The sequence below is a fragment of the Onychomys torridus genome, chromosome 3, assembly GCF_903995425.1.
Source record: "Onychomys torridus chromosome 3, mOncTor1.1, whole genome shotgun sequence".
Lineage (NCBI taxonomy): Eukaryota > Metazoa > Chordata > Mammalia > Rodentia > Cricetidae > Onychomys > Onychomys torridus.
This window is the reverse complement of record NC_050445.1, coordinates 35,307,203-35,323,049: the sequence shown is the minus strand read 5'-3', so window position 1 is coordinate 35,323,049 and position 15,847 is coordinate 35,307,203. Positions and strand designations below refer to the sequence as shown.

Below are 15,847 nucleotides of genomic sequence, written 5' to 3'. Positions count from 1 at the left end.
AATGCTCATAACACTATAAGGCAGGTGATATTATATTCCTGTTTACAAGGAAACTGTGGCACAGAAAGGTTAAAGAATTTATTTCAGGCCATCCAACTAGGTACCATAGTTTCAGAGTCGACACCTATCCTGCTGTGCCAATGGTTCTCATAATGGAGGGCACAACCAGGTCACCTGCTAGACTTGTGGAAGCAGACTATTCCACTCCAGTTTCTGATTCTAGAGGTCTGGGGTGGAGCCTGAGAATTTACTTCTTAAAAAATAATAGCAAATAACATCAATGCTACTGGTTCCATGTTGGAATACCTTGAAAACCACTGTGTCATGCCAGAAGAGAGAAGCAGCTGGAACTTGTCCCTCATGTTGTGAGTGAAATAGAAGTAATTGCTTAGAACTTGACATGCACATCACCCTTTTAAGCCTCTCAGTAATCCTATGAGAGGTGCTAGTCTATTATCTCCATTTTGCAAGTAAATTAATTGAAACATAAAGAACTTTTAAAACTTGCCAACTGTCAGTGAGCTGTTAAGCCACAAAATACTTGATCACTAGTAATAGATTCCTAAACCCACACTTAATTATTACACTCCCCACTCTGGCACATGAGATTACTGCCAGATAATAACTGTGCCTTGAGAGTTTATTGTGTGTGCAGACGGGGAGAGGAGGCCTGATGAAGTTGCTCTCCTCAGGAAGGCCACAGACAAGCATGTGAGACCAATCATGGATGCAGTAACTTGACCAGGTAAAGAGACCTTTGTCCTTTTGGCCCCGGGATGTCTTAATCCCACACCAACAAGAGGCAAGACTCTTGAAAGGAAAAGAGAAGAACATAATGAAGGCAAGTTTATGGAATGACCCTTGAGTTGAGTCTTGGTTAGCTGCTGAGTGGGACAGATCTCAAGATCTGGGTTTGGGAACACTTTGAGAGGTTTGGCCATTGAGTGGGTCATCCTAAAGCCAGACAGTGCAAGGAAGGGGTAGCCTCGGCACCTCTGGCTGCATTCTGACCAGCCTCAGGCTCCCCATTCCCAGAATGGCTTCATCAACTAAACTGTGTGAAAACACCTCTAAGTCCCCATGATACCTAACTTCTATGATGTCACAAAGAATGACTGTTCTGGTCAGTTTGTTTTCTTATCTAGATGAGTGTTTAGTAAATTCTAAATGATAAATTGTTCAAAATAAGTTATATCCTAACATAACTTACATTTTTTGCCATTTTACCAAAATGAATTTTCCTCCTGATGCCCATGCTGGAGATTATGCCTTTGCAGTAACACAGCTTTAGTTTTCTTTTCCTTTTTTCTTATTCTTTGTTTTTTGTTTTGGATATTGTGAGTCCTACCGCTGTAGGGAAGCAGAATAGGGAAAGTCACTTCAGGCTGCATGTGCCTCCGGAAAAGGTACACACTGGCTGTATGAGTCTGTCCAGTAGCTTTCGGTGGTGAGATCACACACAGAGAAGGGAACAAAACTCAGTAAGTATGAGATTATTCCAGACCTCATTTTCATTTTAACTTAAGAGCAAAAAATTTAATTTCTAGTATGTGCTACCGTCTGAAATCAATTTTTTATAAAAAAACTGTTAAACTAAAAATGTAAAACTAGCAGATGGTTCAGTGGGAAAAGACACTTACCACCAAGCCAGACAACCTGAGTTCGATCCAGGGCCCACATCGAAGGAGGAGAGAACAGACTTCTTCCAGTTGTCCTCTGACCTCTACACGTGCATTGTACCACGCATGCCCCCCCCCAAATGCAATACAAATCATTTTTAAAACTCATTTTTTAAACCTTTAAAGCAGATGCTTCAAAGGCTATTTTAAATTTAGCTGGGAGAGAGGAAAACCCGTATGACTTATCTTTCAAATGACACTAGCCCCAGCCAGCACTTCTTCCATCGCCTCTGCACTTGCTGCCTTTGTCTCCTCAGCAAGGTCTTCTCTAGTCATCCCTATGGCTTACTCTCCCGTTCAAACACCGCCTGGGCAGAGGACTTCCCTAGCCACCTCATCTGAAAGGACTACACTGCCCTGCCACTCACCTCGAGCACTTGCTATGCTCTTTACTTCTCCATAGAAATTTTCATCTGCGTGGTTAATTGTTTTCTCTGCTTTCTTCCCATTAGAATATAATTCCGTGAAAAACTGTCCTGCTCCTTGCAATAGCCTTGAACTGCCAATAGACTTGTGATGTGAACTGACCAGTAAAGGTCAGATGCACAGTGAATGAATGTGATTTTCAAAGTCTGGCTGAATTTCTAAGTAATTCTCTTATGCACTAACATCATTCTTCTCTATAAAGATTCGTTGACATAGGCTAATGGGCATATATGGGCATATATATGTAGATATAGATATAATTTAACTCCTATCTTTGCCTCTTCCATACCTGGCTGGGTCATTTCTCAGAGCTTCATCTTGTGAACCTGACAGTCTATGGCCTTTACCCATGACTAAAGTCCAACAGAAAATAGATTCCATATATAAAGACTGTCTTAGCCCATTTACTGTTTCTAATAGCACAATACCACTGGCTGTGTAAGTTTACAGAAAAAACGTCTAGTTTGGCTATGGTTCTAGAGATGCAAGTCAAGGGAACACATTTGGTGATGGTCTTGCTGGCAGAGTTCAGAAACAGGGGGCATGTCTCCTCTGGTCTCTCTGATAAAGCCCTAAGGATTAACTATGAGGAGCCCACCTTGATGGTCTCATTTCATCTTACTTACCTTTGGATGGCCCCACATATAAACACAAGTAGGGTTAAGTTCTGTCCTTACAATTTCACAGTGGCAAGTAAATTTCAGCACCTGGACCTTGGAGGACACCCTCAAACCACAGCAAAAATTTTCTGGGCAGGTCACTTTTAGTGATGTACATATGGCATAAAACCGAGCTCACCTAACTACGAAGACTAATTTTCAAATAATCATGATCTAAGGTACTCTTTATTTCCTCAGACTAATGTCCAAAAAACACACCAAGTCCCAAGCTTTTGGGTTGCTGACCCAAACACATTTTCAGAAACTTACCAAATCTCGAGATGCTAGCCCATTTTCCATGCTTACATAAAGGTGCTTCATCTTTATTTCACTTTTCAAACCTATTGCCCCTGTTTCTACAATATCCCAAGTCTGAGAGCATATAATGTGGCCCATGAGGGCACCAAACCCCTATTCGTTCTTTGTCTTTATGGGTTTTTAACTTCACTTGGAAAGTTGACCCAACTCTATTATCCACCAAAGTTAAAGATGACTAATAAATCAGGATGAGATGTTTGGAAAAAACAAAACAAAACCAAAAACAAACAAACAAACAAAACCCTCTTAAGTCTATTATAGGGTAGCTCATTGACTTAAATAAAGTTTAAAAAAATTTTTTGCGTGTAAAATGTTGGTTAGCAAAGAATTTCTAATTGAGACTTCCTGAGAGTCTGCCCTCATATAACCATGACGCCTCCAAATCAAGCATTTAAGTCTTATTTCCAGGCTAAGGACGGATTACAATTATGCAGAATGGAAGTCAACGTTTTAACTCCAAGTACAATTATTGCATTCTTTTTCTGGATGAAGAAAGTTTAGTCCAGAAAATTAACTTGCCCGTGGTCAGGCTGTTAGAAGTCAAGTGAGCCTCAAGACACAAGTCTTAAAGAGTATGCTCTACTACTGCCTTCGCTGCGCAGGGACCTAGCAAACAAATCTGCTGCCACTCAGAACAAACTGCTGTCCTGCCTTCCCCGACGCTACATCCTCTCTCCAGCCTGCAACACTCCAAACCTCCAGAGTTCCCATCATCCCACCTGCGTCCCTCTCCCGCCAAAAACCTCACTCCCTTCGTTGCGGTCGCTAGGTGAATCCCTGGAGCTGCCCGAAGTCTCGCGAGAGTACAGCCGTCGCCCCGGCAACTAGCGGCCCGCTCTCCATGGAGGGCGTGGCTGCGGCCGCTGAATTGCGATGGTGGCGCCTCTGGCCCTCTCCTCTCCCGGAGTCTGGGGGACGTCCTGAAGTACTCTCCCGGCAAGGGTGGAACGACCTGGCTGGCTTGAGGAGGCCGAGGGGGCGAGGCGGGCGGCAGGGGAGCGCGGGAAATGCGGCCCTCAGCGCGGGGCGGCGCGGGGCCCAAGTAAGCGTGGAGGAGGCTGGGCGCGGGCCCGCAGCTCCTGGTCCGCGTCCTCTTCAGGCGTGGCCCGGCGGCCGCGAGCTTCCAGCCCCCAGCTCTAGCCCGCCTCATCCGTGCACGTAAGGAGACGGCGGCCGGGGGCCTGGCCGCTTGTCCCTATTTCGAGCTGTCATCCGGGGCGTCAGCGTCCACTCTGAGATGTCGTCTAGGAACAGCTGTCTCGGTTGCAGATGTTGTTTGTGATGAAGCTTGCCAGGCCTTCTGTGTGGTCAGCGCCCCCCAAACACGCTCTTCTGTAAACCAGGGGCTGTGAAGTTTTGTCAGTTGCGTGCAGCCCACGCTCCTAAGCTCTTGTTCTTATAGGTAACATAAACCAGTAGTTGTTAAATTGGTAAATTCCTTTGGTATCCTCCAAAGCGTAAAATCTTGGCAAGGATTTTTGATCATTTTGTTGCTTGGTAGCAGGCTTGCCGAGAAAGCAGCCTTGGTCATCTCCAGCAGAACCTTCTGGTACATCAATGCTAATGATGTGATTAACTATACAGTAATGATCAAAATTAAAGAGAAACACAGGTTGTAGACACTGAAACTTTCGGGTCAATTGAAAGTTAAGGAGGAAGAGAAAAGTTTTTAAAGTATTGCAACACTTTATTGCCTGAATAATTATACTTTTTCTTGCCTAATTTTTAATGCCCGGGGATAATCCTGAATTTTCTATTGCTGTGTAGTGTTTTCATTACAGATATAAAATGTAAATGGTTTGGCTATGCACCGTGAAAGTTTTTCAACTAAATTGTTTATATGATTTATCTTTTTTTTTCAACAGACTTTTTCAGTTTTATTTTTGTTCATAAAACATTAACAGGTTATAAATGTAGTTGTCCCCTCAATCTCCTCCCAGATTCGCCTCCCCATTCCCTGTGCACTCATCTTTGTGACTTCATTTTAATTTTTTATTTAATTAAAATATAATTACATCATTTACCCTCTTCCAACACTCTCCGATTCATAGCCTTTTTCATTATTATCATTACGTGTGTGCAAATAAATATATAAATGCAACCTGTAGAAGTCTATTGAATGTTGCTTGTATGTATATATTTATAGTCCTGACCATTTGGTATTGAATAACCATTTAGGGGGCTTGTCCTTACTGTCGTAGTGGACAGTTTCCTAAAACCTTTGAAATTGAAATTAATTTCCTGTATCATCATTAGTTTAGTTTTTAGAGATCTGTCACTGTTAATTAAATACAATTATATGTGTTTTGGAGTATTTGTTTAATGTAGGACATACACACCTTAGCTTAAACGAAAAGCTGTCAAATCATTTCCTTAGGACTTTGTCAGCCTCCCCACGTAGGAAAGTTCAAGGCAGACATTGGAAGACATGTCAGAAGATTCAGAGGAGGAAGACTTTTCAGACAGAAGTGTCAGTGATGACGACGAGTCGGTATGTCTTTCTCTTTTACTCTCCATAATTTGAGATAAAGTGTGTTGTAAATCATATATTACTAATTAAAACATTGTAGAATTAATGTGATGTAAAAATAAAATGGAGGATGAAATTATTATCATGGAAGTTAGAAAATAACTTGACTGAAAAACTTATTTTTGTAATATACCCTAGCTAGAAAGAAATAAAAAAAATTGTTTTTTCTTGAAGAGGCTGTCAACTTGAAAGTGTGGCGGGGGAACAGGAAGGGTTGGGAGGGACGAAGAGGGGTAAAATTTTAGATTTAATTCTGTTTCAATTAAAAACATTTTATTATTTTTTAATTTTATAATTTAATTTAATTGTACATATCAACCATGGATTCCCTGTCCTCCCTCCTCCTGCCTCCCCACACACACACACCCAAATCCACCCTCCCTTCCCACCTCCTCCAGGGCAAGGACTCTGCTAGGGATTCAGCTCAGACTGGTAGATTCAGTCGAGGTAGGTCCAGTAAAAACATTTTTTAAAATAGGAAAAAAAAAAAAAAAAAAGGATTTTTCTTGAGAAAATACTTGGGTAAGATTATTCTGGATTTTATTAAATTTATGTATGTAATCATTAGGGATTTTATTTTTACAATCCATATCTACTTAACTCCCTCATGTGCTAATCATGTTACAGCATAAGATGCACCATCCTAGAAGCACTGGTGTTCCTGCCAGTGTTCTTGTGTTTCACCACAGTGTGTGAATGTGCCTCTCTAATAACAGAAGGAAAGGATGTGGAGAGTAGAGAAAGGAAGAGAATGGGTGTAGTGTTTGAAAACCTGGGTCTGGTCCTACAACCTGTTCTATGAGAGTTCCTTTTAAAAGAATAAATTATAATATATTTAAAGTCCCAGAATCATTCAATTATGTAGAGTTCTCAAAGTCCATGACTTTCTGTGCTCTTGTGTTCTCATTCTCCAGTTGTTTTTCCCAGACCTTTAAACTTCTCCGCAGTCATTGTCATGGCCAGTCCCTGTGGAAGAAGAGAAGAAATAGAGGTGCAGATTGTAAGGTTCCAGTGGATTGGAACTGTTGCCTTGGGGCCAGTCACCCAAATAATTGTTGGAGTCTTCTATTTATTAAAGACAATCCCAAGTACTCAAGTAGATGTTAAACAAAACTCTGGATTTTGATCTTACTGGTTCTTCATTTTAAACTTCTTTCGTTTCAGGATGTGGATACATTCATGAAGTTTGTAAGCGATGATATTCATCAGTGTACAATACTAGCAGGTTTGAGCTCATCTTATTTGTCTTTTCAGACTCCCTTTATCATGAAACTTGAGTGGATAAAAGGTAGTCAAAGGAGACTGAAAAAATCCAGATTTAGTAAAACAGTGCTTATTTTAGTGGGTAGGGAGGAAGAAATATGTCCACTTTGGAGTTTAAACTTTTCAGGATGGTTTTAAGTAACCCTGGTTAATATTAGAAGGTAATAAATGAAGTTAAATGAAAGCAGTGATTATTTGTGAAGGACTGTTCAACATTAATGTTACCTTCTCATTTTTTTCAAAAAATAGGACTGTTTTTTAAAGGCATAGGCTATAACAAACACAAAGTATTAGAAACACATATTTATTTCAGTAATATATAGTTGCATAAGTAGTTTTAAAAATAAGATTATTAATTTTCAAGTATTTATATATGTGTGTGTGGACATCTTGATGTATTCTGAATTTTTTACATTGTAAACATTTATGGTTGTACTGACAAATTGTAGAAATTCCCAGTAAATATTTACACATCTAACAGTCCAATGCTGATGTTAAAGCCTTTCACCACTTGACTTTTACTTCCACCATTCTAGAGCAAAACTTCACTTTTAAGACACTCTCCTTAAGTTGGTATGTGTCACTGCCAGGGTTTCTGTTGCTGTGACAATACCATGACCAACAGCAGCTTGGGAAGGAAAGGATTTGTTTCATCTGTTACTCTCAGGTCACACTCCATTACTAAGGGAAGTCAGGGAGGAACTGGAGGAACTGAGCTGGAAGCAGTTACCAAAGCAGAAGCCATGGAGGAATGCTGCTTCCTGCCTTGCTGAGCTGGCTTTCTCATACCAGCCAGGACCACTTGCCCAGGGATGGCAACTCCACCAGTGAGCTGGGCCCTCTTCCATCAATCATTAAGAAAATACTCCACAGACTTGCCTACTTACCAGTGTCGTGGAGGCATTTTCTCAGGATTCCATCTTCCCAAATATGTCTAGGTTTGTGTTGAGTTGACAAACACTAACCAGCATAGCATGTATTTTTCTAGATTTTCCTCTTTACATGTGTATATATGTGTATATACATACATGTGTATTATATGTGCATATATAAAGTGTGTGTGTGTATAGGTATAGATACATATACTATAGTAGTAGAAATTGTATAGCACTGTTCTGTGGATGCTTCCCTGCTACCCACTGGGTTTTTTGTTTATTTTTTTATTTTTTAGCTTTGCCATCTAGTGGAAAACAGGATGTAACTCCTTGTTTTAACTGGTATATTGTCAGAGAAATTGAGAATTGTCTATTTATATTCCTTTTTATGAATTGCCCATTCATGGTAATTCTTTGATTTTTGCTTATGTTGCTTCTATCATTTATAATTATATTGGTGTGCTTGGTTGTGTTTATCAGTATTCATGTATGGCTCTTTATTTTTATCTTATTCAAATTATAAAATACTCTACTCCAAGGAAATGAGTATACTCATCAAAAAAATCTTAAGTATTTGTCTATGTTAATCTGAATTTTGATATTTAGTTTCTCACATGAGTAGGCTTTATTTTCTAATATATAAATAGCTAGAGTGTCATTTTGTATTCTGTGGTAATTTTTATTAAAATTTGTCAATTTTTATCATTGATTTGAAATGTCACCTTTACCATAGGTTAGACATGTTAACTTTATCATGTACTAAATCCCATCTTTCCATCCCTGGACTCATGAGTCACTGTTAATGTTGTAAATTATAGCTTTAAATGTGATATTTTGGTATATATTAGGATAAGTATTTCTTATGACTCATTGTAATTGAGTCAAAAGTTAGAAACAATCTGAATATCCAACAATAGGAAAATTATTAATTAAATCACATCACATTGTGTGCAAAGTATATATTGTACTATGTACTACAAGGAAGGCTTCTACAAGTGAGGATATAATTTGTAAAGAGCCACAGATGAATTCTTATAGCCATATCAAAATAATTCTAAAGGACCAATGTAGATATTTATCTATGATATATATTAAATAAAGTCACAGTCATATGTTTAAGGTGGTCCAATTTGGATAAAGCCTATTAAAATGTAATTTTGACACATTTAAGAGATGATTTGAGCAACAATAGTCCACAAATTGAGTGCTTAAAATAAGAAAGGGTTTGGAAACACTATCTAAGCTTAAGCTACACATAAGGGAAAGACTTAAAGAGTGACTTCATAAGCAAAGCAAAGATTTGATTGTTTAATCAAATGTGGAGCAGAGAACTTACGTGGATCCTAGTGGAATGTCCAGCTTAGTTCACAGGTTTGGTAGTTATATAAAAGAAGGAAAATAAACTTAGAATTTCACATCAAGCTGATGCCATACAATTACACACTGACAGAGAAAGGACCACTGCACTGGCTGCTGAGGGTAGCCCCATGATAACTGTATGAACCACACTCCTAAGGTTGGGTCACACAGTGAAAAGCTTATGACTAAGAGAACACTAGCAACCTTTAGGAATACAGTTCCAATAAGTGATGAAGTTATAGTCAATGACTATATTTAATGCACTGGACAATTAGTATGGTTAAGAAGTGAAATATAGGGCTTGGAGAAATAGATCATTTGGTAAAGTACTTGCCTCACAAATATGAGGACCTGAGTTCAAACCATAATGATGTCTGGCATAGTGGTTTGCTCTTGTAATCCCAGCAAAGGAGAGGTTTATGAGACAGAAAGATCTGTAGGCTCACTGGAAAGCCAGTCCAGCCTAATTGGCAAGTTCTGGGCCAGTGAGAGACCCTGTCTCAGTGTAGGTGGACAGTGTTCTTGATGATGAAACCAAAACAAAGGTCCTCTGGACTCCATAGGGTCTTACACACACACATTTAAAAGTCAGATTTAGATGATCTGCTAGGGAAGCTGAAAGAAACAGACATTTTTAAAGTATTGGTAAGAAATCATTATAAAATGATACTATATACGTTAACAAACATTTTTAGCTATTATGAAGAGCAGTTGTCACAAAATTTCATTTAGATATTTAGAATGCTATGAATTATTAAATAGTTAAAATGATATAAATTCAGTAGATTAAAAGGAAAAGAAGAACTATGTGAAACATGTAGGAATTAAGGATTTCCTTGTGGTCACTCATGATTGTGTTTCAATCTTTTTTCAGCTGATGCTATTGGTGACCCATTCTTCCCTCGAACTACACAGATTTTATTGGAGTATCGGCTAGGAAGATGGGTACCACGCCTTCGTGAACCAAGGGATTTATATGGTGTCTCCTCTTCTGGTCCATTGAGCCCAACACGGTGGCCATACCACTGTGAGGTTATTGATGAAAAAGTCCAGCATATTGGTATGTTTTTAGAAGTTTGGGGAATTCAGACATTAGCAAATTTATTTTATCAATCTTGATGTTAATGAGGAGACTAATGATCTAACAACTGCATTCCAGAAGTATAACATAAGCCATATGTATAAATAAAAATTTCCTACTAGCTATACAGCTTTAAAAGTGGAATTAATTTTAAAATAATAGTACATTTAATTAAAGTATATAAAAGTATTTCACTATCTTTTTGCTCAGAGTCATCCAAATCTGGTATGCATTTTATACTTATGGACATTGCAATTCAGACAACACAATAACAAACAGAATTCAGATTCTTTACATTTCACTGTGCTTATATAGGAGGATTTAAAATGTATGCCAGAACTGGGCATAGTGGTACATACCTGTCATTCTAGCACACAGGAGGCTCAGGCAGAGGATTGCAAGTTCAAGGCCACCCTAAGTTGAAATCACTGGTTCCTATTTCAAATAAACAAAAGTCTCAGATCTATATTAGCTCTGAACAATTCCAAAAGGTATGACTGTCCTAGTCAGACATACTGGGCCTATGCCAGTGTCAGTACTTGTGAACTGCAGTCTCACTCATTTTTGTTCTTCCATCCTGGCCCTCAGTCTCTTTTCTTCTCAGTGTATCTTTGCTGATGCTTGTCTTTCTCTTGTTGCCATTTCTATTCCTCTTTGATTATCTAACTCCTTAAACCCCTTTGTCTTCGCCTTTTTTCCCACTTCTTGTTTCTTTTCTTCAATAGACATGGATGAGCTGTAAGCTTATTTAAAGTGTATTTTTTGTTTGTTTCTTTCTTTATGTGTGCATTCCCAAATTCATTTTCTACTATCCTAGAGAGAGCTCATAGACTTAATGTCCATAGTCAAAGACAGTGGAATAAAGACAGTCAAAAATTCCTCATTGCTCTGCACCTTATCACTGCTATTTTTCTCTTGTTGATTGTAGAGTCCACATATGCTATTACCATGTAGAACTCTAAATATTTGTGGATAGATAAAATTAAAAATTCCGTAATTATTACAGTGCCTACTGAAGTTAAATGCCACTCAGGAAATTTTTTGTTGATTTTTTGTTGTTGTTTTTATTTGTGTTGGTTTTTTAAGACAGGGTTCTCTGCATAGCCCTGGCCATCCTGGAACTCACTCAGTAGATCAGGTTGGCCTCAAATTAAGAACTCAAAGATCTGCCTGTAGGTAGTGTTTTTCTGCGTCCCAGCAGCCACTCCTCAAATAACCACACAAAAATTTATGAGTTATAAATGATCAGCCAATTGCTTAGGCTTGTCTCCAGCTAGCTCTTTCAACTTAAATTGACCCATTTCTGTCAACCTGTGCACTGCCCCAAGGCTCATTTACCTCATCTATGAAATTCAGTGTTGCTTCTTTTGCGTCTGGTTTGCAACTCCAGACTCTGCCCTTCTTCCCCGTGTTCTCTCTGCCCGAAAAATCCTGCCTAGCTATCAGCCAATCAACTTTTTACTAACAATGAGAACAACACATTTTCACAGTGTACAGAATGATTATTCCACAACATTTCCCTCTTTTTGTCTAGTTAAAAAGGAAGGTTTTAACTTTAATATAGTAAAACTAAAACAAAGACAGTTATCAGGTAAGAATCATAGTTACAATATGTATTCCATTTGTATTTGGCAAAATTGGAGAAAATACTGTATCTAATCTTTGTAAGTTTAAGGTTTTATGCTTAATTTAGCTTTTAACAAAACTAAGGAAAACTATAAGTTTAACTATTTAGTCTTTAATTACATCAGAGACCCAGAAGGGTGTAATGAGACCTAATGACATGGACATCTGGCTGTAAAATATTTTGAGATTAATAGTTGTTTTTGGATTAAAGGAGATTCAATAATCTACCCTTTTCTCCTGTCATTCCTGTATCATATCCCCCTTTTTTCCTTTAGAAAGGAATCTTTGAATTTAACTCTTTTGTTTAGCTTTTTTTCCTGACTATGACAAATTAACAACTTGTAACAACCCTCTTTAATGATAACAATATTCATAAACCCATCTTTTGGGAATGTAGGTGTTGTTTTCTCTAAACTACTTCCTGTTTTCTGGGGGTACTAGAATCCTTGGAGGATCCTGAGAAAATTCAGGATAATGGTTAAGTCTGAGCTACAGTAGTCTGTGAGGCTGGACCATCCAGCCTGCAGCCTTCAAGCTGTTCTTGATGCATAAGTCTGAGGAGTCTGCAACAGAGGCATTTTGAGGTGCTGGATCACCTGGGCCATTTGTTTTCATTGGAGTCTGGTCCCCTTATTCTGAAAATACATAAACTTTTAAAAGTAACATATGTATCTATATTAATACAAGTATAGAATGTGCATTATACACAAGTTAGTCAAAGATTTTTTGTTTCATGTTTGAGTAGGTAAAATATGTGTTAAGTGTTCTGTGGTTCTTTTAGGTTTATTTCTTTATGTAGCCAGGATTTTCAGGGGGTCTTCCTTGACCAAACCTGATCCATATCAACCTAGAATGAATCCACAGCTTATCATTTCTTGTGGAAATAAACACATAACCTCTTCCCCAAAGTAGTATATCTTCTGACTTCCATTTTGAAGTCAAGACATTTTAAAATATGGTTGTTTAATCTACCAGTTTTCATAGTCCAATGTGTTGTGTCCTTATTAGCAATCAGAAAATCTAAAGACAACACAGTAATATATAGAATCCAGATTCTCTGTTTATTTCCCATCTTTATGTGGCTTATTATATATTTTTATTTTTTTTACTTCACTCCTTTTTAAGGACTTTATTATTTTTAAACTATTTTTGTTTTGTTTTGTTTTTCAAGACAAGGTTTCTCTGTGTAGCTTTGCGCCTTTTTCCTGGTACTCACTTGGTAGCCCACGCTGGCCTCCAACTCACAGAGATCCGCCTGACTCTGCCTCCCAAGTGCTAGGATTAAAGGTGTGTGCCACCACCGCCTGGCTAAACTATTTTTTAATCTGTGACTGTATATACTTTTTCTCTTCTCTCTCCCAGGCTTATCTATATTTTAAATACATTGTAACCCATTTAGAGATTTTTTTCCCATCTTGATCTGTCTTTTTGAGCATCTGAATTGTTCTTTGATTGCCTAAGGTGAATCCTAAACTGCTATGTTAGTGGCCATTAGTGCAGCTTAGCTTAGTACAAGGCAGCTGGCAGCTGACTCCTCCCAGAGGCAGCTGCCAGGAGATACATCTCTGTACTGTGGCTGGCATGAGAGACATGAGACTAGGAAGCCACGTTTGGCTCTGCTTTTGTGTGTTTAGAACCTTTTTTAAGCTTTCTCGGGTTTTATGTGAATCTACATTGCCCAATGGTGGGTGCCATTTGTAGGTGGAGTTTTTTGTAGGCATGTGTAGGCAGCTGCTCCCAAATAACCACTCAGATACTGATTATTAATTATAAATGCTCAGCCAATAGCTTAGGCTTGTCCCCAGCCTTACAACTTAAATTAACCCACTTCTGTTCATCTGTGTGCTACCCCAGGTCTCATTTACCTCATCTATGAAATTCCCATGTTGGTTCTTCATTTGGCTTGAGACTCCTCAGACTCCACCCAAATTCTTCCCAGTGTTCTCTCTGCCCAAAAATCCTGCCTAGCTATTGGCCAATCAGTTTTTTATTAACAGTAAGAGCAACACATTTTCACAGTATATGAATGATTTTTGGGGGGAGATAGGGTTTTCTCTGTATAGCTTTTGGAGCCTGTCCTGGAACTCACTTTGTAGACCAGGCTGGCCTTGAACTTACAGAGATCTGCTTGCTTCTGCCTCCCAAGTCCTGGAAATAAAGGTATGCACCACCACCATCCAGCAAAGAGCTCTTGAAAACTAAATTTTCTTCTTACATTATCTGGTTTTAGAGATATAGGTATCATGGCAAGACAGGCACTCAACAGATAGGGGCATAGAGAAGCGAAAAGAATAGTGGTTTTGCTTATAGAGAAGAAAGCCAAAATTTCCCCCAACTTCCAAATTATAGGTCTAGAAATTCATTAAGAATAAGCACCACTGCTGGGAGGGGGGTGTACGCCTTTAATCCCAGCACTTGGGAAGCAGAAACAGGTGGGTCTCTGTGAGTTCGAGGCCAGCCTGATCTACAAAGTGAGTTCCAGGACAGGCTCCAAAAGTTACATAGAGAAACCCTGCCCGTCCCTCCCCCCACCAAAAAAAAAAAAAAAGGAAGGAAGGAAGGAAGGAAGAAAGAAAGAAAGAAAGAAAGAAAGAAAGAAAGAAAGAGGAAGAGAGAGAAAGAAAAGAAAAAGCACCATTTATTTACAGAGATGACTTCAGTGTGTATTTTCCATAGTTTAGGATATCTCCTGTTTGTCCTTTCAGCTCTATTATCCTACCGCTCCTCTAAAAGCTATCTTCTTTTTGTTCATTTACCAGGGAAAGAAATACAGAAATCGAACAGGAAAAAAAACCACCCACACACTAAATCTTAACTCTTCCTCGAGTCCTTTTTATGTCTTGCTTCTGTTTTCCTGATCTCTGTTTGTTGCTTTGTCAGTGAGAAGGGATTGGAGTTGAGAAGGAACACCCTTCCTGCTTCTCCTGTGGCCTCTGTCTTTGTTCTCTTCTGTGAGAGTGAGAAGAGAATGAGAGTAGAGGAGACCAAAGAGAGAAGAAAGTAAAGCCCAGCACATCACTGCTTCCCAGCATGCCCCTACCCCATGCTGGCTCCATTTAGCTGCTTTCTCTCCCCCTGACTGGACAGCCCACTTTCACATCTTTGGTGCATTTTGTTCTTATATTTATAGCACTTAATTTTCAACCTTCATTTAGCTCTTAGTGATTGACATCAGTGCCTCAGGATAGAGAATGTCTCTACACCCTGATTACTTGATTATTTGATACACACCCAGTTTTATGCTTTCAGGTTAGAGCAGTTATATTTCTGCCTTCTACCCATTCCAAATTGTGTGTGTGTGTGTGTGTGTGTGTGTATGACCAAACTCCTGTTTTCAAAAATAGTTAGATTCTCTGGTGCCATGTTTCAAGTGTCTTGCATGTTAAAGACTTTGAGCTTTATGAGCCCAGCTTCCCCTATGAATGAAGGTACAAACACTCCACGATGCAGGTGAAAATGCAGCCTTTCTCAGCATTGGTTTCCCAAGATCCCTGGAGTCATGATGGAAGTTTCACAATTACTAGTGATGCACTCTGTGAATAGTAGAATCATGCAGGATGAGAGCTTTGGTAAGGGCTGTGCCATGTTGTTTTGTTCAGTCTGTGTCCTATATTTGCAGGTTGTGCAGGTTATCAAACTGCAACATCTACTACATTCTTTATGTAGGAAGAATTATAAATTAGCTCCCAGGTGTCTTTAACAGCTTTTGCTACATGCTGTCATTTCAGAAAGTCTTTTCCATGGTCTTACACATTTTTTTGAGATTGCTTTTTTAAACAAGTTTAAATATTTGACAGGACATACAAGACTAAACAGAGTTCCACTTGTAGATTGCTTTTATTTAAAGTTAGAAGAATGGTGTAGCAAAACAAAGAGTCTTCTGGCAAATGCTGGAGCCCAGAAGACATCCTGGTACAAGCTTCCCAGAGTCTTTATTCACACTCACACACACACACACACACACACACACACACACACACGAGAGAGAGAGAGAGAGAGAGAGAGAGAGAGAGAGAGAGAGAGAGAGAGAG

The 15,847-nt window shown here is 38.9% G+C and overlaps 1 protein-coding gene across 19 annotated transcripts in view; it reads left to right on the top strand.

The window, feature by feature from the left end:
- The first annotated feature begins 5,211 nt into the window (after nucleotides 1-5,211).
- Nucleotides 5,212-15,847, top strand: part of Agbl3 (ATP/GTP binding protein like 3) — an 84,954-nt gene continuing 74,318 nt past the window's right edge. For all 19 annotated transcript variants that reach the window (XM_036181424.1, XM_036181423.1, XM_036181425.1 and 16 more), the window contains exons 1-3: nucleotides 5,212-5,573; nucleotides 6,777-6,837; nucleotides 9,984-10,169. In XM_036181424.1, the coding sequence (XP_036037317.1) occupies nucleotides 5,511-5,573; nucleotides 6,777-6,837; nucleotides 9,984-10,169 (310 nt within the window). In that variant the 5' untranslated portion in view covers nucleotides 5,212-5,510. The remainder of the gene's footprint in view (nucleotides 5,574-6,776; nucleotides 6,838-9,983; nucleotides 10,170-15,847) is intronic.